The sequence below is a fragment of the Anser brachyrhynchus genome (assembly GCF_964034855.1).
Source record: "Anser brachyrhynchus genome assembly, chromosome: Z".
NCBI lineage: Eukaryota > Metazoa > Chordata > Aves > Anseriformes > Anatidae > Anser > Anser brachyrhynchus.
The window spans coordinates 64,245,379-64,273,236 of NC_137697.1; the positions used below are offsets into that span (position 1 = coordinate 64,245,379).

At 40.7% G+C, this 27,858-nt stretch overlaps 1 protein-coding gene and 1 long non-coding RNA gene across 8 annotated transcripts in view; both read left to right on the plus strand.

The window, feature by feature from the left end:
* Positions 1 to 17,864, plus strand: part of LOC308185600 — a 46,359-nt gene extending 28,495 nt beyond the window's left edge. The window contains exons 2-5 of one of the 4 annotated variants that reach the window (XR_013943499.1): positions 1,272 to 1,415; positions 1,942 to 2,018; positions 2,687 to 2,773; positions 3,038 to 17,864. This is a non-coding gene — a long non-coding RNA (uncharacterized lncRNA). Of the gene's footprint in view, positions 1 to 1,271; positions 2,019 to 2,686; positions 2,774 to 3,037 lie in introns of all 4 variants that reach the window. The other 3 variants (XR_013943498.1, XR_013943500.1, XR_013943501.1) reach the window with 3 other exon arrangements.
* A 4,962-nt stretch (positions 17,865 to 22,826) lies between these two features.
* Positions 22,827 to 27,858, plus strand: part of MTAP (methylthioadenosine phosphorylase) — a 38,073-nt gene continuing 33,041 nt past the window's right edge. The window contains exon 1 of one of the 4 annotated variants that reach the window (XM_080573931.1): positions 22,827 to 22,940. In XM_080573931.1, coding sequence (XP_080430057.1) covers positions 22,917 to 22,940 — 24 coding nt within the window. In that variant the 5' untranslated portion in view covers positions 22,827 to 22,916. Of the gene's footprint in view, positions 22,941 to 23,286; positions 23,562 to 27,858 lie in introns of those variants that run through there. The other 3 variants (XR_013943497.1, XM_080573933.1, XM_080573932.1) reach the window with 3 other exon arrangements.

Below are 27,858 nucleotides of genomic sequence, written 5' to 3' on the forward strand. Positions count from 1 at the left end.
GACCCCTATTGACATTACAAATTCATATCACAATGGTTCTTTTGCATTGATTCTTCCGTTGTATTTATTGCAGTTTACAAAGTATGTACAGCCCTTTGTGCTATGTGACATAGTATAAACCACTTAAAGTGGGCAGAATTTCTTCTTTCCTGAGTAAACACTGATAACAAACCAGACACAGATTTGATACTTCCTAAGCAATAGATGCATTATTCTGTAGTCCATACTAGTTTTCTGGTCACAATGCATTTTTGCCCCATTTCATCTCACCTCAAAGGTTAAGATGTGTATTTCTGAGGTGTGAGGGATGAAGAAGTCTTGTCTTATGACTTCTAAGGAAAATACACTTTGAATAAATTTTTTTACAGAGCATTAGCACTTAAAACAAAGCTTTGGGAGGTTTTAAAATCAGCCATAATATTTGCATGTGCAAACTCACCAGCCAGAGTTGGAAACATGAAGAGATGACTAAGTAGGTTGCCTCTACCCTAATGTATGTACTATATGGAGCTGGGCACATGTCCAAGCCACTCATTTGTTCCTGTTGTTCTTATGAAGGCTAACAGCACATTTGTTATAAATTGCCATCAGTTGGGATTTGCTGAGTTGTAGCTAAGCAGGGCAAAACATCTACAACAGAGTCATGACTCATCAGCTCATTTTTGTTATGACAGGAGAGGCTTATTATGAAGGCTGCAGGAAGGAGGGATGGGGTTTGAAGGACCCCTGTCCCCATCACCCCCTCAGGACACACAGCCTGATTGAGCTCACCGGTGTTTATCCTCCTGCCTCAGCCTACCCCAACCCAGTGAGGTCCACAGTACCTCAAACCTGATTTAGCACCTAACTTTGTATGTTTTTTATGCACCCACTGATATTCTTCAACAACAGAAAATAAACTCATCTGAATGGAAAATGTCCCCTAGACAGTGTTACTCACGGACAACACTTGAGCAACTAGATTCCTATACAAGATCTCACAAAACTGATGTAGACTTTTCTTGTTCTTCCCAGCCTCTGGGAATTACCGTCTTTTCAAGCTGTAGTTAGTAACTATGTTCGTGTGATGCTAAATGCAGTTCTAGGAATCCAGCAGCAGATTTAATACCTACCAAAATATATGGCATAAATTGTAACTAATACATCGTTTCCTATATGTCTGCATATAAAGACGTTTCTTTTTCTCGGTAGCACTCCTAATGAAAATGTAAGACTAAGAACAGCAAGTTTTTTCCCCATACTTTGTGATTTTTTTCCTCCCACGTTTCCAGAAGCTGAAAATGAAGCGTTTGGTCCTGCTGCGCTCCTGGTCCTGTAACCCGGCTGCCGGGCAGCTCCATCGCCGCTGAGCCTCTCCCGGGGCACTGCAGCTTGCGGACTGCCTCCCCCTGGTGGAGCTCCTGCAGACTCCTCAGGTTTCGTTTTCCTTAGTATATTTAGTCTGCCTGAGGAAAGTGGGCTCTAGGGGTGACGGCGAACGTCAGGAGCCAGTGCGATAGATGCCGGGGGTAAAGCTCCTTCGTCCAGAGCTGAAGGTTTTGGGCTCTAACTAAATATTTTGATTTTTAATTCAGAATGGTTGCCCAGCTGTTTTGTTGTTGTTGTTTTGTTGTTGTTTTATTTGCTTCTGGGAATTGACCCCTGGAATTTTTTTTGGTTAAAAAGAATCATTAAGGAAAGAATAAAATTGGTAGGAAAAGAAAAGAAAAAAAAAAAAGGCATCCTAGCATAGAGAAGAGTGGAAATTTGGGCTTATTCATAAGTATATTCTTGGTCAAATTTTGAACTGCACACATGCTTCAAGTCTTTGTTGTTTTAATATAGTGCACTTGACAGAAGTAGCCAATTTTTCAAAAATAAGGATTTTGAGCTTTTTTTTCCCCCTTCCTTCTCATTAATAAAGTGTTGTAACATAACTATGTTTTATTTCAACTTTTTCAGGAATGTCTCCCTGCAATAATAATTTCTTCTTGTGGAAAATGGCAAGCCTATAGTGCTAAATATATGTCAACAGATGGGTATGTGTCCATTTTGCACAGAAGACATTAGCAGATCATTAAGGACTTGAAGGCGCTTAATGTTAATTTAGCGATTAAATTTATACCAGTATTACCAGAATGAGCTCTTACAGTGAATTACTCTCTTTTTGTAGTACTTGGGTGGCAGAAGATGTCACATCTGGGAACAATTAGAAAATCCAATGCCATCTTGGTGGTGGTGACAGCTCAAATCCTCTAGCACATATTTTCATAACTGCACTTCTCCTGAATAACAAAGTTCTTCTTTTGGTGCATTACAGAAGGGATGAGCATTTTAATGCACTGCCTCTTCAATCTGAACTGACTGGGTTCTTCTACCAGTGTTTTATTCAATCAGACTAGAAAACTGAACTACAAGCCACCAATAAATTCCATAAAAATCAATAACAAAACCACTGCTGTCCCCCTTTTATCAACTTGTTCTGTCCAAATAGGTCTCCACCAATAATTTCAGTGCTTCAATCACATAATTCTTACTAACAAATCTCACTGGTAACAAACATAGCTGTCATGTATCAAGACTTCCAAGACCTCCACATTTTCTGGAACCTTATGCACTAATACAGATGTATCATATTAAATGCACATTTTGCTTTTATTATTTTTGCATTTCGGTTCTGATGATATTGTTGTTTTTCATTGACAAGCTTCAAGCTCCAACAATGCAATGAAATAGCAACTGCCTGGTAATACCCTTCTGGATGTGAGCACACAAGTGATTAGAGTACCAATAGGTAATTATTACATGAATGTTTTAGTGTTTTCAGTAATGGTTTTCAGATATTTAAGATCTTGCATTAATTAATATGAAGTGTTAAATAGTAGTTCTTCCTCATGATGGATAGTTTATCCCCACGTAATAATTCATATTTTAAAAATAGCATGGCATCCTCTTTATGCATGTAAAGCAACTGTGTTCTTTCTGTATATAAACAGGACTTCAACAGGTGATCCTGCATAGTATACTGGTTTTTTGTTTGTTTGTTTGTTTTCTGCAGATTCCTATCATCCAATACAATACCAGTTCTTTGGAACATTTAAAAGAGTGGTAAGTACATTTTGTAAAAACATCAAAAGGTATGAGTCATACTACATTAAGGACAAGTCAGAGTTGGGCAGCCCATGAGGCCATGTGATACCACCGGCATAGTACTAGTTCCTTAAAGATGCATTTTGCAATTGCAAAACATACTGTCAGTTACTGATCCCCTGTCAGCATATAAAGGTTTTAACTATATGCATGGCACCTCTCAACTTCCTGCCCAGCATCAGCCAAACCTATGTAATCAGGAGCTTCCCAGTGAAATACAAAGAAGGAATCTATGAAATTACGCAATCAGTAGCAATTTTACATAATGAGCCTGAAAGGAGAGAAAATAAACGTACTTTTAGACCCAACTTGTTGGTGTTTTTAGTAGTTGTTGTATTAAGGGGTGTAGCCAATTAGCTGTTATAAGTCCGGTCGGGTTCAGGGTACTGAACTATCACAACCACGGATTCACAAATAATGTAGCACACCCTCGCTCTAGTTGTGTTCCATGAACTAGGCAGTCACCACTTGTTCACACAGTTTAACTGATATAGGCCATCCTCGGGCTACAACTTCCCAGTATAAATCAGCCCAGCCAGTTTGGTCATGCCTAACATGCAACCATTCAAGTAAATGTTTCCATTCCTGATTATTATTTGTGACAACTGTGTGAGGCTGTCTACCTGCTGATTGAATTGAGCAGCTATAGAGTTAGACTGATTGTGTCCTTTTTCCCACCCTAGATGTAGCATCTGCTGTTTTCCTGTCTCTAACAGTTGTTTCCAACTTCCAGTTTGCCAGACTCGAACTCTGTTCACCCACCAATCACTGACTGCCCAGTGGCCTATGCACTCGGTGGCTCCTTTAAAACTGCATGTGAGTCAGTGTAGATACAGGTAGCACCGTGTTGTGCGGCTAATGGAAATTCTCTAAGTTTCCCTACCTGTGCACTGCCTTCACCTGTTTTGATCAGTTTTTCTCCTGTTGCTACTTCCAGTGCTACAGCTTTGTATTTCCACTTATTGTTCTCCCTATGGGATGATGCATCTGTAAACCATACTCCTGTAAGATCACTGTTTTCCTTTAGAGGAGGTGCTTCCTGAATTGGGGATGGTTTAGTCAGTGGAGACTGGAACAATAGGGTACTATCTACGTCCTTTTGTAATTTAGATTTTTTAGTATTACCCTCGGTGACTAGCATAATTTCATTAATGCCTTCTAGGTAGGCATATCACTTACGAACTGTGGGTTTCTGGGCAATACCAGCAGGTGGTATGGTTCCTTTATGGACTGTGTCCAGAAGGTGGAAAGGTCCCTGGACGATCACATTTTGCTTTCTCCTTATCTGTACTTTCTGTTTCACTGCTTGCACTGGAAACAGTAAACCCTTCTCAAGATCCGAATACCTCCTTTTGGTGTACTGAAAGAGTAGGAGGTTAACTCTAGTGTTCTTTCCAGTCCCTCTGTCCCCCTTTGCCATAGGTTACAATGACAGCCATGTTCACTCAACCCCCATTCCACATGGATAGGATCAGCTGGGTGTATGGGACCAAGTTGCTGGAACGACATCAATTCCTTCATTAACAATTTTAATGTGCTGGTATGCTGTTCAGTCCATTCCCATGATTTTCCTTTTCTGAGCAAATTATATAAAGGGCGCTAATAATAGCAGAACCTGGGATGTGTTTGCACCAATAACTTAAGGCTCCCAAAACTTGTTGTAATTCCTTTATGCTAGAAGGTCTTTGTCCATGTTCTACTTTTCCAGGGTGTCCTGAGGAATAGAAGCAGCTCTATTAACCCATAATACTCCCAGGAATTTAACTTCCTCTGCGGGTCCCTGACACTTTGAATCTGGGATTTCTAATCCTAAATCAAGCAGTGTCCTCTGGATGCTTTCCATTGTGTCTCTTACACTCTCCTGACTCTTTCCCCCTATCAGGATGTCATCAATATACTGATATATAGTACTAACGGGTGAAACAGGAATCTCTGCTAAGATGTTAGCCAAGGCTTTGTGAGCAATCATGGGAGAATGTTTGTATCCTTGCGGAAGCCTGTTAAAAGTATATTCACATGAAAGCAAACTGTGCTTTGTCCTGTTCAAGGAGAGGAATTACAAAAAACTTTTACATCCAAAGCAGCCATCCAGGGATGGGCAGCGCCTTGTATCAATGTCACTGTTTCTGCTATGTCTGGGACTGCGGCAGTTAAAGGTGCAATGTTAGCATTTAACTGTCTGTAATCCACTGTAAAACACCATAGCCCAGCCGGTTTCTTTATCAGCCACACCAGCAAAGTTTAAGGTGAATGGGTCCTTTTAATAATGCCTCTTTCTTCAAATTTTGTTTCCACCCCATCAATGCTGTTGCTGGCAAAGGATATTGCTGAACATTGGTAATTTTATAGGGGGTAAGGGTATGTATGTTTGTAACAGACTCAGTTTCACTGTGCCTGAATCCCTTTGATGTGTCACTAAACTCCACACAAATCTGTGCATTTCTACATGTGCCCACACAGCATGTCTAATCCTAAAATATTAGTATACACAGCACCAACTAATACTTCTGCCCTGGTTAATTTTCATCCCTCTGGCAGCAAGAGTGAAACTTTTATGGTGGGTCATTCTTTTTCCACACCATTGATTCCTGTGAATTTAACCCTCCGTCAACCAGGTGTTATGCCCAGGGTTTGTGCTGTGTCATGAGTAATTACTGACATTTGGGCCCTGGTGTCAATGAGAAAGTTTACCAATATTTTTCAGGGTCTAACAGGAATGGCAATGATAGGGTCTGAGTGTTCATTAGAGATCCGTTGAATTGTTAATACCTGCCAAGCAGGGTGGCTCACTGCCCTTCCTAGAAGTTTTTTTTGCAAAGCTTCTGCCTCGTCAATTGGGCTTGAGGCAGAAGGTGCACTTTCCTTATGGGTTGGGGGTTTACCGGTTAGGCAATTCTTCCCAGCTGGAATATTTCCTTACCCAGACATCAGACTAACATATGGAGGTCCTCCATAGAGGCGCCACACAAGATTTGTAGGGGTGCACCCAAAGCTAGGGCCTTAAACCACAACTCACCCTGTTCCTTATTAGGTTTGAACCTCTCTTTGGAGTTGGGGTATTTGGGGTTTTGAGTACAGATTTGGTGGACTCACTGGGAGTGGTCTTGGGGCTTAGTACTGGATGAACTAATACAGCCCATTTGGCATCCATACTTACCTATATCTTTTACAAATTCACTCCATGTGGGAATGGGGGAGTGCGGATTTTGTCTACAACCACGATCAGCTTCTCTACGAGCAGCTTGTATGCAATTCTGAGTATTTGCTACAAATATCTTAAGACAACCAGGGAGGCCATGGATGAGAGAGGTTAATTGAGCTGGGTCAATAGCAGCTAACATCGGGGACTTCCTAAATTTATCTCTTTCATATATCATCCGAATGCAGGCTGCTTTCTGAACTGCTACAGCCAGGTCAGAATAGTTTGTGGCTCTAGTTTCTAGTGGTTCCCCTCTCTCCTGGGGTTCTATAGCACCTGCCTAGTATGCAGATCATGCAGTTATAGAGTAATTATGGTCTCCTGGTGTGGTAATCAAAAATACTCCTGGTCCTCAAAAGCCTCCTGCTTCTTTCTCACTCAACATAATTTGGTCTCCTCCTTTAAGAGAAACTCACCACACATACTCTACTTCCGATTCTCCTGACCACCCTGAGAACTTCTGTATTTTTATCAGCTCTGCTGGTGACCATGGGATTGTTTGCACAGTAGTGCAGATTTCATCTTCATCATCAACAGTGGTCATAGTTTTAAACAAAGATCTCAAGGAAATCTATTGAGGTTCAGAATCGGCAGTCTCTTTGACCTCATCATCTCTTTCAGACTAAATATCACCATCCCAGCTTTCAGGGTCTGCACTATGCATTAATCTATGAACCTGCTTAACTGGAGCAGAAGGCTGTATTTTATTTAACAGGTGAACTTTCCAGTACTTTCCAGTAAATGTTTAAGATGATTATTCTCATTCAAAAGTTTATTATTCTCATGCAAAAATTTATCATTCTCATTCAAAAGTTTATCCACTCTGATTCCTAATGTTTTTCCCATCTCCATTTCAAAGGCCAGTGATGAATTTAACACTTCAACTTCTGATTTTAAAGCTGTATATTCCAAATCAGAAATTAGTTTGGGAGTAGGAGTTTCCTTAGTTTCTTGCTGAGCACTAAAAATCATGTTAATCCACATGGCAGACATAACAGAGCCAGTCCCCAACCACTATGGCAATATATCAATATCCCGCTTTGGGAGAGCTCTTATTGGGATGAGAAAATCTTGGCCTCATTGCTAAAAGCAGCAGCTGTCAAAGGGGAGGTGACATTTGTAATGGGATTCCTTCACTTTCTGAACAATTTACATGTATGACCATATTATTCCACTAATCCAGTGAGACTCAGACCACCAACATAAAGAGGTGAAAGAGGTGCCACTCTCTCAAATGTTGCATTTCAGTAAAAAACACCACTAATTTTGTGAAGTGTGTGAGGGTTTTTCAAATGTCTCTATCCTTGTCCCACTTTTGTGCATTAGGGATCAGTGCACTGTATGAAGACTAATTTTGTGGCAAAGCAGGTAAACTACCAGAAGCAGGAACTTCCCTGAGGTACATGGGAAGTGTGGCCATCTGTGGTGCCCCCCCCCCCTTCCCCCCAATTTTCTATGCTGATTATCACACTTCAGTGGGGACAATGATTTCTTAATCTACTTGGCAACAAGGCATTGAATGTTTAGTTTTCAAATAGCTGTAAATGGCATCCAACAGAGACACTGGGATTTATTTTAAGTTCATGCATTCTGTATTGTTTTTTGGCAGGGGGTGGTTTTTAAATTTTTTCTCCAGTTTTGCACAAATATATATTGCTTAAATGGAGGCTGGTTGGTTCAGCACATAACTTCAAGTGCTGAACCCAATGTAACTGCTTCCATGCTTAAAGATCAATGTGGATTTAATGATCCTGATGACTCAGTCATATAAAACAATTATCTGGACATGTAAGCAAAAAATAATTTGATCACCATGAATATCAATCTTATCTCAAAATCCTTGATAAGTGCCAAATATTTTAGAATATAACCTAATGCACCTAACCTGAATGCTGTAGGTTTTCATGATTTCAGAGTCATAAAAAGGCACAATTTTTACAGCAGGTGACTTGGAAGAAAAGTGATATAATTATTCATGAGTTTTAAGCTGCACAAGTGGTCAATGAAGAAACAGTTCAGCTAGCAAAACTCAAACAGAAGAAGGAAGTTTACAGCATGTGGAAAAGGGGACAGGCCACTTGGGAGGAATATAGGGACACTGTCAGAGTATGCAGCGATGTGACAAGGAAGCCCAAGGCCCATCTGGATTTAAATCTGGTAAGGGATGGCAAGGACAACAAGTTTCTTCAAATACATCAAGTAGAAAAAGGAAGACTGGGGAAAATGTTGGGCCCCTGCTGAATGGGGTGGGTGCCCTCATGACAAATGATACAGAGAAAGCAGAGTTACTGAAGGCCTTCTTTGCTTCAGTCTTCAGTGCTAAGACCAGCCCTCAGGAATCCCTGTCCCTAGAGACAAGAGAGGAAAGTCTGGAGAAAGGAGGACTTTCCCTTGGTCAAGGAGGATCAGGTCAGAGACCATTTAGGCAAACTTGACATCCACAAATCCATGGGCCCTGATGGGTTGCACCCAGGAGTGCGAGGCCACTCTCCATCATCTATTTGAAAGGTCATGAAGAACAAGAGAGGTGCCTGAGGACTGGAAGAAAGCCAATGTCATGCCAGTCTTCAAAAAGGGCAAGAAGGAGGATCCAGGCAACTACAGGCCAGTCAGCCTCACCTCATCCCTGGAAAGGTGATGGAACAGCTCATCCTGGAAGTCATCTCCAAGTACGTGGAGGGTAAGAAGGTTCATTTGTTCCCAGTGACAGGACGAGAGGCGATGTGCACAAACTGAGGCACAGGAAGTTCCAGCTGAATATAAGAGGGCACTTCTTTACTGTGAGGGTGACAGAGCACTGGAACAGGCTGCCCAGAGAGGCTGTGGAGTCTCCTTCTCTGGAGATATTCAAAACCCGCTTGGCTGTCATCCTGCACAATGTGCTCTAGGTGATCCTGCTGGGCAGGGGGTTTGGACTAGCTGATCTTCAGAGGTCCCTTCCAACCTCAGCCATTCTGTGATTCTTATTTGAAGTAGTAACATTCTCATCTGCTGCTTGTGATATCAAATCAAAGCAACACACAAATAGTGCTGATGATTTTTAGTCATGTAGCATGACAAAGTTAATTTTATTAATGGATTCTTAGAAAATGTGGTGGGCTGACCTCAGAGCCAAAAGCTTGGGCAGATGAAGTATTTGGGGTGGGTTCTTTTATTTGTTTCTTTTTCTGTGTGGGGGTTTGTTGGTTTCTGTTGTTGTTGTTGCTGTTGTTTTGGTGTGTTTTTTTTTTTCTTTTCTTTGATGGAAGAAAATTTAAGGCAACACTGTCTTTATTTTCTGCTTTGAACATAGCAGATTATTTGGACTAAAGTATTTCCAACCTGCAGAGAATAAGATTTAGAGAAGCAGATTCTGTTTTTGCTAATCATTTCTCTCATAACAACTTATATTTTACTTAAATGATATATATCTGCAGTACAAAGTTGAAAGAGAGTGGTTCTTCCTCACTTCAACCTTCTTTTCTAACCACAGCTGATGGACTGTGTTCAAAGATTTATATAATATTGTTGCTCTTTTCCTACACAAAGTTGGTTTAGGAATAATCTGTCTCCATTATACATGCATAAGACCAAAGTCTGTGCTGAAGAAATAGACAACCTGAAGCTTCTTTACCACAACAGTCTTTAATATGACATTTACAGTGTATTTATGTGGAGAGAAGCCTGCTTTAAGTTATTTAGTGTAAGCCACTTGTTACCATTAACACATCATTTAATTCTTTGTATATGTGAATAGAGCAGCAGATGGTAATAGTCCATTCATACTTAACTTATTGCTGGAAGTTATGAGCCACATTTGTTTGAATACATGAGAAATGATTTATATTTATTTAGACGTTTTTGCCAGTGTCTGATAAACTATCATTTTAGCATAAGTAATACAGTCACTCTAGTATTATTACACAGTATTTAGTCAATTTTTTTATTTTTCAAAATCACAGACATATCTAACTTCCCAAGAACTATCCATCAGCTAGATATTAGCATTAGGTAGCCTCTTACCTTAAAAAAAAAGTTTTGATTTAGTCAGTGGTAAGTTGTGAGCTTATTAATTGGTTAGGTTAGATTTGTTCTATGTTATAATCAGCCATTTTGCCCCACAACTGTCCTCAGATTTGCAAGAAATTTTGTACTCTTTCATGCTTAATATGACCCCTTCTCTAGAATAGTTCTAGTACAGCAAAATAAAAATGATTGAGTTCATTGGTAAAGTAATAATAATAGAGGCATTTGACTTTTTGTTTGTTTGTTATTTTAGAGGAGTATTTCCCCACTAAAACACATCTCATGGTTCTGTTTGATGGCAAGTTGAACATAAGCCAGCAACATTCCCTGGCAACCAAAAGAGCCAGCTGCACCCTGGGGTACATCAGGCACAGCACTGCCATCCAGTTGAGGGAAAGGATTGTCCCGCTCTGTTCTGTGCTGGTGTGGCCTCACCTCCAGCACTGTGTGTGGTTTGGGGCATTACAGTATAAGAAGGACATAAAGTTATTAGAGAGTGTCCAAAGGAGGGCTATAAAGATCACAGAATCACAGAATTATAGGCATCAGAAGGGACCTCAAGAGATCATCGGGTCCAACCCCCCTGCCAAAGCAGGTTACCTAGAGCAGGTTGCCCAAGTAGCCATCCAGAAGGGCCTTGAATATCTCCAGAGAAGGAAACTCATCAACCTCCCTGGGAAGCCTGTTCCAATGCTCCATCACCCTCACTGTGAAGAAGTTTTTCACATGCTAGTGCGGAACTTCCTGGGATCCATCTTGTGGCCATTGCCCCTTGTCTGTCCCTGCAAACCACTGAAAAGAGGTTGGCCAAATCCCTCTGTCTCCCATACTTAAAATATTTGTAAACATTAATAAGATCCCCTCTCAGTCTTCTCAAGGCTGAACGGATCCAGGTCTCTCAGCCTTTCCTCATAGGGAAGATGCTCCAGGCCCCATATCATCTTTGTTGCCCTCCACTGGACTCTTTCCAGGAGATCCCTATCTCTTTTGTACCAGGGAGCCCAGAACTGGACACAGTACTCCAGGTGAGGCCTGACCAGGGCAGAGTAGAAGGGGAGGATCACCTCCCTTGACCTGCTGGCCATGCTCCTTTTAATGCATGCCAGGATCCTTCTTGGCCACCAGGGCACACTGCTGGCTCATGGTCAAGATGGTGAAGAGTCTACAGGGAAAGGCTGTAAGACCAGACACTTGGTTTGTTCAGCCCAGAGCAGAGCAGGCTGAGGGGAGGCCTCATGGAGGCCTGCAGCTCCCTCACAAGGGGAGCGTAGGGGCAGGCACTGAGCTCTGCTCTGTGAGGACAGCGACAGGACCCGAGGGGACGGCATGGAGCTGGGACAGGTACTGCGCCAAGAGGGTGGTCAGGCACTGGGACAGGATCCCTGGGGAAGTGGTCACAGCACCAAGCCTGCTGGAATTCAAGAAGCATTTCTACAATATTCTCAGGCACATGGTCTGATTTTGGGGTGGTGCTATGTGGAGCCAGAAGATCGACTTGAAGATCCTTGCAGGTGCCTTCCAACTCAGGATATTCTATGATTCTGTGATTCTATGTTATTTTGTCATGGTGGAATAAATAAATAAATAAATAAATAAATAAATAAAAACTGAAATAACTCAACACAACATATGAATCAATTTAATTTTCAGAAAAAAAAAACATATTCCTCAAGAAGATTTTTTATACTTGTTTTCCTGCTCAAGCATTAGCACAAATTAACTGTTTCTATGCACATTTATGAATAATAATTTCTTACATTTCAAGAACCTTTATCAGCCAATACTAATTAGTCAGCCTAACAGTGGGTAAATGTTCTATTTAGCACACTACTGCAATATTTTGACATACCTGAAAGTTGATTATATAAACAGCATATTTAAGAGGGTTGTCAATGCTATTTCTTCAGCCTAGTTGGAAAAGAAGGATGTGTAATAAGAAGTATTTGCCAGGCTGGAAGGGCCACTCAAATGATGCCAGGTGAGTTTGCTGAATGACTGTCAGAGAACTATTTATTTTGACAGAGCATGACAAAATATGAACACAGCATTAACTCAGAATGATAAAGTTGCAAGAAATTGTTCCAGTGAATAATCCAAACTAAAACTTACTCCAGTACAGATTTTCTCAGAGAAAATTTGCTGTGCATATGTATTTGCCCCTGTACTGACAGAACGTTGGCAGTAGCAGTAACACAATGACATGAAATAGTTACAACAGGACTGCTGCTTTTCTCAGTATTTCTGGCTTCCCCTCCCTGGCCCTCAAAAAGTCAAAGAGCAGAGATGGAAGAATTCATGAGGCAAATTGGTAAGACAGAATTAGATGGGGTAAATCCTTAGCCTAGAAACAAAGTATAACGAGAAGAATTTATGAATATATGATCTAAGTTTTACAAAGAACGAGAAGGTAAAAAGTACAAAAAGGTAGAAAATGTGATATTAAAAAAAAATGGCAGGAAAAGAAGTAAATCCACAGTTCTTGTGCCCAATGATAAACTTTTTTGTCCAGGTATATCTTAGCTTGTGGTTTAAAGGAACAAGAAATGAGTATTCTAGAGTTCTCATTTCCTTTCATGTTGACCATTCAGATCGACATGGATAAACAGAGATGGAAATGATTACTGCTGTTGAGAAAGGGTTAAGAGAAAATGGACTGCAAGCATATCACTAAAGCTGAACCTGATCAACAGGTCCATTCTCTCAAATCAGTTATCCTCCTTCTTAGTGATGAGCATGCATGCATGTCTTAATATGTTTTAACTTGTTCAAACACCTATAGGTGCATTTAAAAAAACACATCTCAGCTGCTTCTTGACCAGAACATAACTAACTGAAAAATAAAACTAACCATCTACATAGCAAAAATACCAGACCCTGGCTCTCAGTACATTTCAGAAGGATTTTCTGTTTGATAATACAAGGACATGTTTTTATCTGTTAACTTTGGAAGAAGAGGTAGGAAAGAGGGCAGTATTAGCTGGTTCTGTCTTCTGCACAGCTGTATGTTCTTCCCATATCTTAGAGGAACTAGACTTTCCCAGCAAGTATTGGACATACTTGACCATTCTGCTATTGTGTGTATCTGTACTCACTTGTCATGCCACCTCCCATTAACTTCTGATACTACTGTCCAATGTTGGTCCAATCCAAGTCGGCCAGATGTCTCAAAGAATCTTTCCTCCATAGTCATTCTCTTCTGTGTTTCACATAAAAAGCTATTATCTTGAGGCCAACTTCACTTACAAGTCTAGGACACAGCTGTTAATAATACCAAAGATGAAGGAGCACTTACTGCTGGCTTTCAGTTGGGCTTGAAGCTATTCTGTTCACACTGAGCCAGTAGCTCTTTGCCAAGAGCTTTTACAATTCCCTGCTTCCCTCCTGCCATACTTTTTAATTAACACCTTTTTCATAACAATAGTAAGCAGCACATTCAGGCCATCACTCAATGATTCTATACCTATGCTACACAGGATATCAGTGTAGCCCATACAACAGTTTCTGTTTATTTTGTTATTCTGTCAATCTTTCTTTATTCTGCTTGTCAACTTTCCTTCCCACTATTCAAGTGAGTCATGGGATCCTGCAATCAGTTGTAGTGTAAGCAGTTTTCCTACATACTTCTTGTAAGCGGGTTCCTCTGAAGCCCCACCAAAGGCAAGGACTTTGTTTTCTAAAGAGGGCACTGAGAATTACTTTAAATGTCTCTTCATGTAGCAGCTGAAGAATGCTAGCTCCATAATGCATCCTCCAGCAATATTTTTTCTTTTAGTTTCTATCCAAATCCATAAACTGTGGTATATCCTGTTTCAGCCATGCCAAAAAGCGCTCTTCACCCATGTTATCTCTCAGACTGTACATCATCTCTTAATTTTCCACAAATCCAAACCACAGGCCCACTGCAAACAACCCTTCAGGGCCTTGCAGTATGTCTATGCAGTACAGTGTTTCTTCTAGACTCTGTGCTTTTTCTTCATGGCAGGACTATCAACATAAAAAGCTGCAGGGTTTTACAGCGCTAAATGCTTTTGATAATTTGCTGAAGCTGGTTAAATTCAAATGATTTGATAAAACAAAACAAACCAGTTATTTCAGCATAACCCTTCCCTTTCTTCATCCAAATATTTGTATTAAATGCTTAAAGAGCAATTATTTAAGAAGAGAATGTTTTAAAATAAATCTACTCTTATTGAATCAGAAAACAGGAAAAAAAGACATTTTGAGAAGCACAGTGGTGACTCAACAGGACTCATGAGCCTGCTAAACAGTTCATTCTATCCATGTTTTTGCAGACACCTAAAATTATGCCTCTTTCATTTCACTTAGGCTGATTAATTCTTGAGATGATTGTGTTCTTCTGCAGCTTTCCTTCTGCTCCCCACAGTTGATTAAGAATTCTCTGAAGGCATTAAAATTCAAGTCTGTTCTTAAGCATTGCCCTGAGGAAAGTTGGGAAAACTTTAACAAAGTCCTTCTCTTAAACAGAGAGGCTGAGCTGTTGGGAGGGTGGAAGGACAATGAGTGCATAGTAGCACCAGGATGAATTCTTAATGTAAATTTGCTCAAAACTAGGGTTTGGACCAGCATAATTAGTTGTTGCTTGTGGGAGTGTGTTACCTGCAACTTACTCCATGGCTGTGGGAAAGAAGATGGAGTTGGGAGTCAGGAGACATGAATCCTGTTTCTGTATTTTCATTGCTCAAACAGCTTCAGTTGCTTCTGTTTCTGTCTCATTTCCTCTTTGCCTGTTCAGATCTGTTCTCTGAAGAAGAGACCATCTCAATACATATTGTACAGTAGCAAAGCACTGTCCTTATAGTTAACAGCTCTTTTGCCTGTCTACATTAAAGATTTTTCCTTGTTGCTGTTGGTGGCTACTGCAAGTAATAGTGTCAGAAGAGAGACAACCTGGACAGTAATATTCCAGTTAACTCTGTTCTACTTACTACAGCTGCTAAAAACTATAGCAAGTGATGTTGATCTCAGGATCTTACCTTACAGGTAAAGAAATATCTTAAATCTTGCTCAAAACCGAACAGTAAAAATCAGAGACACTTTTTCACAGATTAAATTTCAGCCTCTGACACCTCCTCCTGTCACATGAGCACCTGATGGAGCTTCCCTGTTATGTACAAACTGTAGTTTTCCTTGTGCCTGAGTCTGGGCAAGACTCAGACACCTGGGCAGTGATTTCTGAGGGTGCACCTCTTTGTTCTCTTGAGAGGGTGGGACACAGAGAATTCTCCTGGAAAAAGGCTTTTGGGGAAATTCTTTCCTTTCTCTTTCAGATGCAAATGTACCAGAAGTACTGCCTGAGATTTCACCGCCCTCCTGCTCAGCTTTGCCCTAAGACTCAACCTGTAACAGTGACAATTTATAAGTTACTCCATGAGCTCTGGGTGACATCTCTCTTGGCATTCAGAACACTTTGATGTCATTATGAAGTGCACAGCTCTCCCATTAATGAGAGGATTACCCAGGTGGAAACCTTGAGCACCAGCTGAGGTCTTCAGTATTTAACACCCTGACCTCTTTCTTTATCAAGCCTTTAGCCTATCATCTATAAGTAGTTTTCCCATCTCACTTGGCTGTTGTTAGGAGAAATACATTTAAAGTATGGCATGTATCTCAACTGTAATAAGGTGAACTACATGTACTTATCAGATAACAGCAAACATGAACTCTTTGTTCAAAGCAATTCCCCATTTACTAAGCTGGACAGTAAGATGTCCTTTGATTCAGGGATTTTATTTCACTTCTCTTACCACAGTATACCAATTATTCTACAATGAGGCCAACTAAACTATATATATGCTTTTAAGTACCTCTTAAGCTCCTGTCCTGGTTTCTACTGTGTGATGCTTGGCTACCTGCTGGGTTAAACCACAACAGTTTCACTCTAAATATTTTACAATAGTTACTGAATTAAACTCTTTTTTAAGTTGTAACCTTCTTAGTTCAAGAATGTTATATTATTTTGGAAGATGGTAAAAAAAAGGAGAAACGTAAAACCCCTCTTTTTCAGGTAACATCCATGGGCCTAATATTAAATTGCTATTCAGAGCTGGATAACAAGCTAGATGACATACACATCAAGGCTTAACTGGTGTTGCCACATAGGCTACTTTAGGAAAAAAAAAAAAAAAAAAAGCATCTCATGGAAGGAAAATGAGTTATTTTGCTGCTGGGGTAAATCACATTACTGAAGGACTTAAGCTGTACTTGAAAAAGGCTTACATGAAAGAGTTATGGGTTGCTTTGACACATCATAGCCAGACGTTGGCTAGAAGCACCAACAAACTTCAGAACAATGCATTAACCACCCATGTACCTACTCACCTCTACAGAGGTGAGACCCCCAGGCCAGGTGTCCAAACACAGAGAAACGGGACTGTGAGTCCACTTAACAGGAGCAGGTAGAGACATGACTGAGGTGAAGACTTGGTCCCGATCCCACTGCTCACGGGCTGCAGCAAGGCTGTGTGGGGCATGCAGTAACTGGTTGATGCATTAGTCCAACAGTGCATATACCTGTCTGCCTGCAGCGAGGAGGAAGTGGGGAGCAGCCTGAGTCAGACACTTTGAGTCATGATGCCTCCCAGGTTCAGTCCCCTGGTGGTGCGGTTTACAATCATCAGGACTGAACTTTCAGTCATCAGTCACACAGCAGTTCTGCCTGAGCAGAGCCAAGGAGGACAATGTCAAGATGCAATCAAGCCTCAGTTATGTGTATGAAAATCCATTTACAGTTCACAGAACTCCACCTCAACACAGACTAATGGAAATTTTATGTCAGCTATTTCCATTCTTCCCCTTTTAATTTTCGCATGATTGATGTAGAATTAAAGTTGATGTACATGTTTAAAATAAAATTTTAAAAGTAGAAGCATGTGGTAGGTCAGAGCCATGCAAGTTCCAGCAGAGCCATAGGGGGAGACAGCTCATCCTGTAGCTAACTGCACTAATTTCATAAGCACTTCAGTGAACAGGTGATAAGGATGCATTAATGTACTGAATGCATGAAAACTAACTGGCATGGAGGCAGTATTAGGAAGAAGCACTCGGTTCCCTAACTCTAGTAGACCAACATGCTTATTAACTGAAATAACACTCATGTTCTGTAATCACTTCTGACATCTTCTGGGGTTCCCCTTTTTCTCTATGGCATCACCAAAGAGCAAGACTCAGCTTGGGACACTAAGGCCATGCAATACAGTTAGGAAGACAAGCATGATGGCTTAATTACACATTTTACACACATTTTATTTTCTGAATGCATACACATTGCCTTGTATCGTCTCAAATGTATGCACATTTTATTTTCTGAGGCTACTTGTGTTACTAACTTCAAATGTCACAGTTCTGAACCCGATCATCTTGTCTTGCAGTAGTTTTTAAATACCTGATCTCATACAGTTTGCCTTTCTTTGCACAGAAGCTTTTCAAAATACTACATCAGTAAATGGCTTGAAAGCTTAAAAACTCTTCTCCTTTCACCTCCAAAAGAATTGGCAGAATTGCTGTCTGTGCACTGTGCTATCTTCTCTTCACTAAGGTTAGTGCAAAAGAAGCACTGAACAGCTTTAAAGCTCATTAAGTCAGGTTCTTGATGGTTCCTCCCTGAGGAAAAAAAAACATCATGTTATGGAAGGGATTTTATGGCATGCCTGTTTTGCTGAAATGGTCCCTGGGATATACATCCACATGTCGCAAATTAGGGAAAACCAACTGTTCATGTTGCAAAGGGTTGGAGCTATGCAAACTGTTGCAGTCCCGTAGCACAGTCAATGCAATGACAGCCATCTTCACTTCAGCTGTTGATGAAGGTTGTTTGACTTTCTCCAGTTAGCCTTTGGCAGACATGTTTTTGAGAGTTCACAGTGCTTTATGTTCCACAAGAGAGCTGTAAAAACAATAAACTCCAGGTTAGTAGATATTAATGAACAGCTGGAAACTAAAGCTTTCAAATACTCCTGAACAGGACGCTTGGATACTTCCATACAACAGCCTTGAAGATATTTATGCTTAAAAATGATTTGTCCTGACACCAAACACATATATTCCTTCTTCTCTGAAGTCAGTTGAAACCTTAAATGATTATTGTGAGACTGAGTTCAACAAACAGTAGACAAAGAAAACATAAAATGTAGATACAATGCACATGAGCAAGCCAGTTCCATATTAAGAGTACATGGTAAATATGGGCTTCCTCTTTAAGTCTTGGGTGCTATTCAGATAGAATGCCCTCCTTTCAATGTTTGTAATAGTCCATCATTGTTGAAATATATTGTGTGAATTTGCAGGGCAGAAACAACAAAGTCTGCTAGCAGTACAGCATAGTAGGAACTCTTGACACTGGGATCTATATGAATGAACATGAAAGGTAAACCTGTCTTGCCTGAGCCTTTATTTTCCCCGCTCCTTAACATCAGTGTTGTTTCTTCGAAGTCATATTAGCAAAAGCAATTTAAAGCTCAGCTATATGTACACATCACTATTATTTCTTTAGAGCAACTTTTGCAGTAATAAAAAATAGTAAGACTTTTTACCTTGATACGGTGTTTTTCATCTTCAAAGCACTTTCACAAATAAACTCTAGCTAATGTGAATACATGCTTAACACAGTTAAGGTTCATTATCATCATTATGACCTGCAGGAGGGTCAGTTTAAATTACTGAAATCTACAGAGTATTTGATGTCAGAAGAGACATTAAACTCAAGGGTCACTATGTCCTAATTTGAGGCCTGCAACATTAGACCCTCTCCTCTCAACCTTGGTTTGCACTGTGAAGAATTACCTTCTTACATGCAGACTGTTTTCTATATTTACCTAAATAATAAACTATTTGTGTAATTTAAGTACTTATTACACACAAAAAAAGGAATGTTACATTCAATTTGGCCAAGACTTCAAAACTCTGTCAAGCATACGGCCAAAACTGTTGGACAGCTGCAAAGATCTAAACTGTCAGACCTTACCATATTACTACTAGAATGAACCCTTGGTATTACTAAGGGTTTTCAGGTATTTACCACATACGGACCTTCACCACGATTCTCTTGAGGCATAAAAACAAAGAAACTTTACATCTTAGTCTGAAGAGCTTTCACCTGAATGTCTAAGTCATTGTGCATTTCCTTCAATTTTGTAAAACCGGAATGAAACTCCACTAAATTGCACATTTTTATTCAGATAAATGGGCTTGCATTCCATAATTTAGAATATGAAGTACAAAGCGCACCCTCTAGTAAAATACAGGTCTATCATTTCATTTCAAGAAGTTCTGAAATGTCATGAATGGAAATGTGAATTGAAACTCTAGCAATCCTGTAGCTTTTTAAAACCTTATGTCCAGCTGAGCATACATGTTCATGGTATTTTCCTGAGTAATACACTGTTGGTTTTGGTGGGGTGGTGTTTGATTACCTGCTTCTAACTGCAAATGTCTGCTGTAGAAAGCTCACTATTCACAATAATAAATGCTGGGTCAAGAACTTCTACAATATAGTTTACTGAACTGGATTCCATCTCTTAGTCCTATGAAAGGACTTCAAACTATTCAAAATTGAATTACCAAAAGCATATTGTCAACAGAAGTTGAAGCAATACAAAATATTTCTTTCACAAAGCACTATTTCCTACCTGTTACCGAACACTTAAAATATTACTGAACATTCTGAAGGTTCAAGCTAGGTTATCAGCTCGTTTAAGTAATGGAAATGCATTACTGTTGTGATGTAGCTGTTGGTTTACAGTGAGTTGACTTGAAGAAGTGCAAATTTTCATATATATATATATATATATATATATACACACACACACATTTTCCTTGCTGGTTCTCTCAACTGCAAAATTGAAATAAGCACTGTATTAAATCTGTAAAAGTTCTTAGTTTGTCTGGAAGAATACAGTGTTTCATATCCTTTTTCTGATTCTGAATATGGGCTGTCCACCCACTATTTGGAATGTGCCACAAACAGTAGCTCAGACTGGACATCTTCGAAAACTACATGTTATAAAGCTTTTTTTATGCTTCCAGCTCAAAATTTCTTAAGTATCTACATCATTACCAATTCAGCATGAGCAGAGTTTTCTGCTTGCTGTCCAGGTTTACATAGGTCATATACACAGCTTTATAAAGAGTAACACTCCTATAAAAAACACACAGCACTGACACTCCACAAGTATGAAAATTGAAAGCTAGGTACCTCTGTGGACAGCTATAGTATTAAACTTCAGGCACTGGAACAGGCTCCATGGGAAGTGGTCACAGCTCCAAGCCTGTCAGAGAAACATTTGGACAACGCTCTTAGACATACTGTCTGATTTTGGGTGGTCCAGTGTGGAGTCAGGAGTTGGGCTTGATAATCCTTGAGGGTCTATACTTTTATATTTTACTCTTTTCATACTATTTAAACAGTGAGCTTTCATGGTCAAAAAGAAGCAGAAAAAAATACAGCACAAAAGCAAATGGATTGCATATATTTGTGGTAAAAAAAGTGTACTGCAAGCCAACTTTTTGTAAGCAATTCAACATAGGAAAATCATACTAGAATTAAACAGGAGGAATTGCCAAAAATTATTCACTAAAAGATTCTGTGCAGTGGGAGTAAAGTAGAACACAGGGCTTCAACAGAAACACCAATCTACAGCGAGAAAAATAGGATAAACTTGTCTTATTACGGTACTATAACTGTACTGTGCTGCAGCAAAGAACTTATGTATCTTCACCCATCTCCTTCTTTCTGCCTTTGTTAAATTGTGATTTTACAAAGTCAATTCCTCATAAGTACAATCTCATGGTTTGAACTGTAGTGAAAAGTTTCCAGCATCTGAGACAAACATTTCACCTGTGTATGAAGATCTCTAATGTACCAAAGACAAAAGGATAAAATGTTTAAAGCTTACAAAAACAAACTCCAGCTGACACAAGTTCTGCACTAGCCTTAGTTATAAGGAATATCCTTCTTTTGCTATCCAGTGAACTGCCTCCCAGGTCTCAGCAGACTTCTCAGCTATGATACAATGCAGGATATATATTCTGAGTTTGCATTTATTAACAGGTATGTGGCATTTATTATGAAAGAGGTAGCACCTATAGGCATGTTAGAATGGTATGTCTGGGTGGCTGAGTCATCTCTGATAAAGCTGTTTTAAAGAAATAACAGGGCAAATACTTTTAAAATTAAGTACTTCCAATTAACAAGATACCATCTATTTTTGAAAGCCCTATGCCTCATATTTACACCTATGTTAAAAATGCATAAACACTTCAAAACAACTGATATTTCTCAAGATGGAAGTTTACATGTTTTGTTGAAATGTTCTCACATGTACAGATTTGTGGCAACAAGAATACCATAAATATGAAAATAGTCATTATTAAGATATAATGATAGAGCATTTAACTCACTTAAAGCTATGTTTAGCTTGGAGAGCTAAACACATGTACTATCTATATATATGTACCTCGGAAAGAAAACACTTTTTTTCAAAAACACGCTCAACTTTGTTCTCAGAATCATTTACGAATATTGAAAAGACCACACTTAATTTAAACCATAATGAGTCTTTAAATTATTTGCTTTTTAATTGAAAACAAATCTCTTCAACTCAGTATCAAATTGTATAAATTAGGAATAAGTTACAGATGGAATTTTTGGTCTTGTTTTATCATTTCTGGAAACCCAAGACCAATTACTATTTTCTGCTTCTCATCACTGCTATACAGGATGCTCCAGGGATTTCATGGTACTGTTTTCTCACATCCTCTGTTGACAAACTGAGGAACTTTGGGGGGAAGTCAAAGAAACCAGAGCGTCTCCAGGAATATGCTCTGTGATCTGGGTGAAATATGGACAGGCTGAAAGGTAATTTTCAAAAAGACCAAGTCAACACTTCGCATCTCTACCAGATCCTTCTATATATTAATTGATAAACTATTTTATTATACCACAACATACGTTGCATACTGTTTTCTGGAAATATAGCAAAGCTTAAAAAAAAGAAAAAGTATTTACTTATTAACAGATGCAGCATTACTCCATGTGCATACAGTGATGAAGATTCCTGGAAAGTCGCATGTAAACATGCCAACTAGAAGTACTAAAAAGAAAGCCACGCGGGCATCCTCGCTGTGATTTCAGGAGGTATTTAGACATACCACTATTCTCATTGACTTAATAAAAGTGCCTCTACGGTAAAAGCTTTTAAAAATGTATTAAAACATTTACTTAGCTTGCATTTTAAGGAGGTAACAATAATTGACAGCTCACAGACCGGATGATAGCGATGTTTGACGTATGTGCCGGAGACATCCTGACGATGATGGGACCGGCTAAGCGTAGAACTCCGGCTTTGTCTTTAATGCTTATAGGAATGCTCCGAGATAAGGCGAAGACAGTACCTACTCGTGGAGAGCCAACCTGAAAAAAAAAAAGAAAAAAAAAAAAAAGAGAAAGAAAGAAAGAGAGAGAGAGAGAGAGAGAGAGAGGAAAGAAGTTGTGCTGCCCTCTAGCGTGGAGCGGGGCTGAGGCGCTACCCCGGGCCGCTCGGCGCCGCCCCCTCCCTCTTTGCGCAAGATGGCGACCGGGGGCTCGGTGAAGGTGAGTTGTGGCGTGGCGTCACGGCGAGCTCGCGGAGGGGGAGGCGGCGTCCGGCTGCGTCCTGGCCGCCCGCCAGCCAGCCGTTGCCTCCAACCCCTCCCCTGGGGCTGACCGCGGAGCTGTGCGGAGCCGGGGAGGGAGCGGAGCGCGGGGCGGAGGGAGCTGCTCAGCCCCTCTCCATGCCCCCGTGGCGCGTCCCTGCCGGCCGCGAGCTCCGCCGCCATCGAGCTGCGCCGCCGCCTCCCGCTCCGCGCCGGGGGCGGCCCCGCGGCCCCTCAGTGGGCAGCGGAGCGCCGCGGTTCCCGCGCCCTTTTTATTTTTTGCCTTCTCCATTTGAAAATTAAAGACCATAGACACGCGGCAGGCCCCGCGGACCGCTCTGCGCCCCGGGATTTCCGACCCGGCTGATACCGAGAGGGCCGGGGGCGAAATGTGAAATTGCAGCAGCGTGCGCAGGCTCTGAAGTTGCAGTAAAAGTACTAAAAATCCGCTAAAACTGGCCCTCCTGTGCTCTTTAAAAATTGCTTGGAAAGGCTGTGGCTTGCATCAGAGATAAGGAAGACAGGCTGAAGCTCTGGATTTGAGTTTTGAATGAAACATTAATCCATTTTGTGAGATAACGTAAGTCTCCCATGTTATTTTTATAAATCAGTTGAAAACTGTCTTTCACCTTTTTATTTTACATAGATAGTGTATTCTTTTACCTTCTAGCTGCAACTGATCTCCAGCTTCGTCTTTATTCCCTTTTAAGTGAAACCCTTTTCAGTGTTACCCTGTCACTGTGCTCATCTCCCATGCCAAAAAATAGGAGAGAGGGATAAAGGAGTATTCAGTGTCTTTCAGTTGTCAGAAAAACTCGTCACTGATGGTGATGACATTTTTATTAGTGCTTAAAACCACTGCTAAATAAACAAATATGGACTGTGCACTGTCAATTTTCTGCCTGATGCTTGAACCGATGGGAGGAATTTTGCCAAACAGCAGATTATGGAAAGAATACACTTAAGTACAATTATTATTTAGATTCCCATAGAGAATTGCTTTTCATTTTCTAGTTACTGGTGAAATAAGTATCACAGTACTGGTGTGAAACTGTGATAAGTTTCATGTTTCTTGCTCCTCCTCACAATGTTTGAGCTGGATGATGCTATAGTAAAATACTTCATGTCTAGTACCACTGTAAAATTCCTGATAACATGTAAAAATTGATGGTAGCTATATCGCAGAATCACAGAATGTCAGGGATTGGAAGGGACCGTGAAAGATCATCTAGTCCAATCTCCCTGCCGGAGCAGGAACACCTAGATCATCAGGTCACGCAGGAACATGTCCAGGCGGGTTTTGAAAGTCTGCAGAGGAGGAGACTCCACCACCCCTCTGGACAGCCTGTTCCAGTGCTCTGTCACCGTCACCATGAAGAAGTTTCTTCTCATATTTAAGTGGAACCTCCTATGTTCCAGCTTGCATCCATTGCCTCTAGCTAAGGTTATGCCCTTGTCACCTTGTAGGATGCATTCTGGAATGGAGCATACAGTCTTTCGTCTTTCTGTTCTTGAGGTCCCTCCTAAAAGTGACTTTATCTGCCTTTTGAGGATTGGTGAAACTTATCTCACTGAACCAACTCCTCTTTGCCATGCCTTGCCTTCAGAGCCTGGGCTGCTCTGAAGACCTCAGCTCCCTTGGCAGGGTATCTCCTCGCTACACAGGAGCAGCTGCATTCCTTTTAATAATTCATTACAAGGTCCATAAAGCACAACTTAATACAGAATCAGGTTTTCTCCTGCTCCCACATGCAGCTGATATTCTTGGGGATTGTATTAACAGGAAGTAAAACAGATGAGTGTTCTTAACGACTCTTGTGAGACCCCACGTGGAGTCCTCCATTCAGCTCTGTGCCTCCCTGGAAGGGACAAGGACATGGACCTGTTACAGTGGGTCCAGAGGAGGGCCATGAGGATGGTCAGAGGCCTGGAGCACATCTCCTATGAAGACAGGCTGAGGGAGCTGGGGTTGTTAAGCCTGGAGAAGACAAGGCTCCAGGGAGACCTCATACCGGACTTCCACTGCCTAAAGGGGGCTACAGGAAAGCAGGGAGGGGACTCTTTGTCAGAGAGTGTGGTGATGGGACAAGGGGGAACGGCTTTAAACCAAAAGAGGGTAGATTTAGATTAGATATAGGGAGGAAATTCTTTACTGTGAGGGTGGTGAAGCACTGGACCAGGTTGCCCAGAAAAGCTGTGGATGCCCCATTCTTGGAATTGTTAAGGCCCGGCTGGATGGGGCTTTGGGCAGCCTGATCTAGTAGAAGGTGTCCTTGCCCATGGCAGGGGGGTTGGAATTATGCTCAATGTCCAAGTGGAAATCAGTGATGAGTGGCGTTTCTCAGGGGTTGGTACTGGGACCAGCCCTGTTTAACATCTTCGATGGCTGTGTCGTGCAGTCAACACGCTAGAGGGAAGGGACACCATCCAGAGAGACCTGGACAGGTTTGAGAGGTGGGCCTGTATGAACCTCATGAAGTTCAACAAGGCCAAGTGCAAGGTCCTGCATCTCAGTCGGGACAATCCCAAGCACAAATAAAGGCTCGGTGGAGAATGGATTGAGAGCAGCCCTGAGGAGAAGGAACTGGAGGAGTTGGTTCTTGAGAAGCTCAACATTAGCCAGCAATGTGTGCTTGCCGCCCAGACAGCCAGACATAGATGTGGTGCTTAGGGACGTAGTTTAATGGTAGGCTTGTCAGTGCTAAGTTAACAGTTGGACTTGATGATTTTAGAGGTTGTTTCCAACCTAAATGATTCTATCATTGTATGATCTTTAAGGTCTCTTCCAACCCAAACCATTCTATGGTTCTATGATTCTAAAACAGTTGAAAATTAATGTTTATGTGATATAGCTATAGCTCGTATCTCCAGCACTTCACTGTTTTCCTTTCACTTTGTCAGACATAAAAATTCATTTGCTTGTACATATTCTCAATCTGAAATCACAAGGCACTAATAAAGCAAGAAAGTGTAATACCAAACTAAAACTAGTTAAGTTACTGAAGTTTTTGTTTTGTTTTGTTTTGTTTTGTTTTTATCTAGAATCAAGAAAAAAAGAAGTCACCATTTTGATCCTGGCTTATGTTATTGTAGTATCTTCAGTGTTTACTGCATACATGCACGAGCATTATTACGGATGGTCTTTTCTAGATTTTGAGAATTGAGACTTGCACATTTTTATATGATTCTTAAGGCAAAAAAATGTTCATCATAAAATTTATATATGTTTCAGGATTTTCTTGAGCAACCTCATTCTAACATTTAATCTGAATGTTTGTGATAAATAAGCAACGTGAAGACCACACAATACTACCAGAAACAGTGATCTGTCTTCCCTAACATTCAAATACGTTCAGGGTTGGAGGCTGGATTTTTATTTTCCTTTGCACTACTCATCAGGTTCCACAAGGGGGTAGCAAAAGGAAATAAGAGATGTTATAATGTAAACGACTTGCATATTGGCGTTTGCACTATCTGCTGTGGACAGCTTTCTCTAGGAAGTGTTTGACTGTTTGACTTGTAACAAAGCCAAACGGTCTCTGGTTTTTTGAAACTAAACTCTTGAATAGGATAGGATGGAATGGAATGGAATGGAATGGTTGATTTAGAAGGGACCTTTAAAGATTATCAGCTCCAGCTGCCTGACCTCTTGAGGGGTACCCAAAAGTAAAATCATGTTATTGAGAGCATTATCCAAACATCTCTTGACCAATGGCAGGCGTAGTGCACCAACCACCCCTCTAGGAAGCCTATTCCAGTGTCTAACCACCCTAACAGTACCAAAATGTTTCCTCATGCCCTGCCTGAACCTTCCCTGGTGCAGCTGTGTGCTGTTTTCACGTCTTTTCATCGCTCACGAGGGAACAGAGACCAGCACCTCCCTCGCTGCCTCACCTCCTCAGGAAGCTTCAGAGAGCAGCACGGTCACCTCTTGGCCTCCTTTTCTCCAGACTAGATGAGGCAAGTGTCCTCAGCCTGTCCTCACAGACCATGCCCTTCAGCCTTTTGCCAGCTTTATTGCCCTCTTCTGGACGCTTTGAAGGGCCTCAACATACCTTTTGTGTTGCAGAAACCAGTACTGCACACAATATTCAAGGTGAGGGCGCACCAACGCTCAATACAGCGGGAGGATCACCTCTTTCCATTTCATTTAAAAAAAAAAAAAAAGGAAAAAATGGAGTTACTTCAAAAGATGTCATTAAAGAAGTAGGAAAAGCAGAAGTCTGTTAATGTTTCTTAGGGAAAGGTTGCATGTAGAAGGAAGTCTGGCCCCCGCACATCTACACAGGAGAGAATTTTTGCTGGGGCTGTGGGCAAACAATGGATGAGTATTTGTGCATTGTTACATACCAGAATAATTGTATATATTCAAAGAAACCCAGCAGTGCTCACAGCAGTTGACATTGTCAACAGATTCTTTGTATTTCACTTACGAAGATGCTGCTGAGCTGTCCCCCTTTTCAGAAGATGTACTGAAACTATGTACAGAAGCAGGGAAGTTCCTAGGTCTTCACAAGTCAACAGAAAAACTCTCTTATGTTTTGGAAGAAAAAGGGAGGTTCATAATTTTGTTTGTACAATAGTATGTAGTAGTGACTGGTATTCAGTATAGTAGTTATATACAGGACTGTTTCTCCCTGTGGAAACAAGATGCCTGTGTTCTATCATGCTTTACACAGGTATTTCTCACTCATTAGAGGCATTCCCAGAAAACACCGTTCATTTTCATATTGGGAATAAATGATGAATTGGCAAATCTTTGCGCGTTTTCCATGGCTTTTTAAATTTTGTACCTTTAAAGAGGACAATCGTAGCATATGAAATTGACAAGTTAAATACAACTGTTTAAAATCAATTGGTTTAAATTTCCTTTCTGG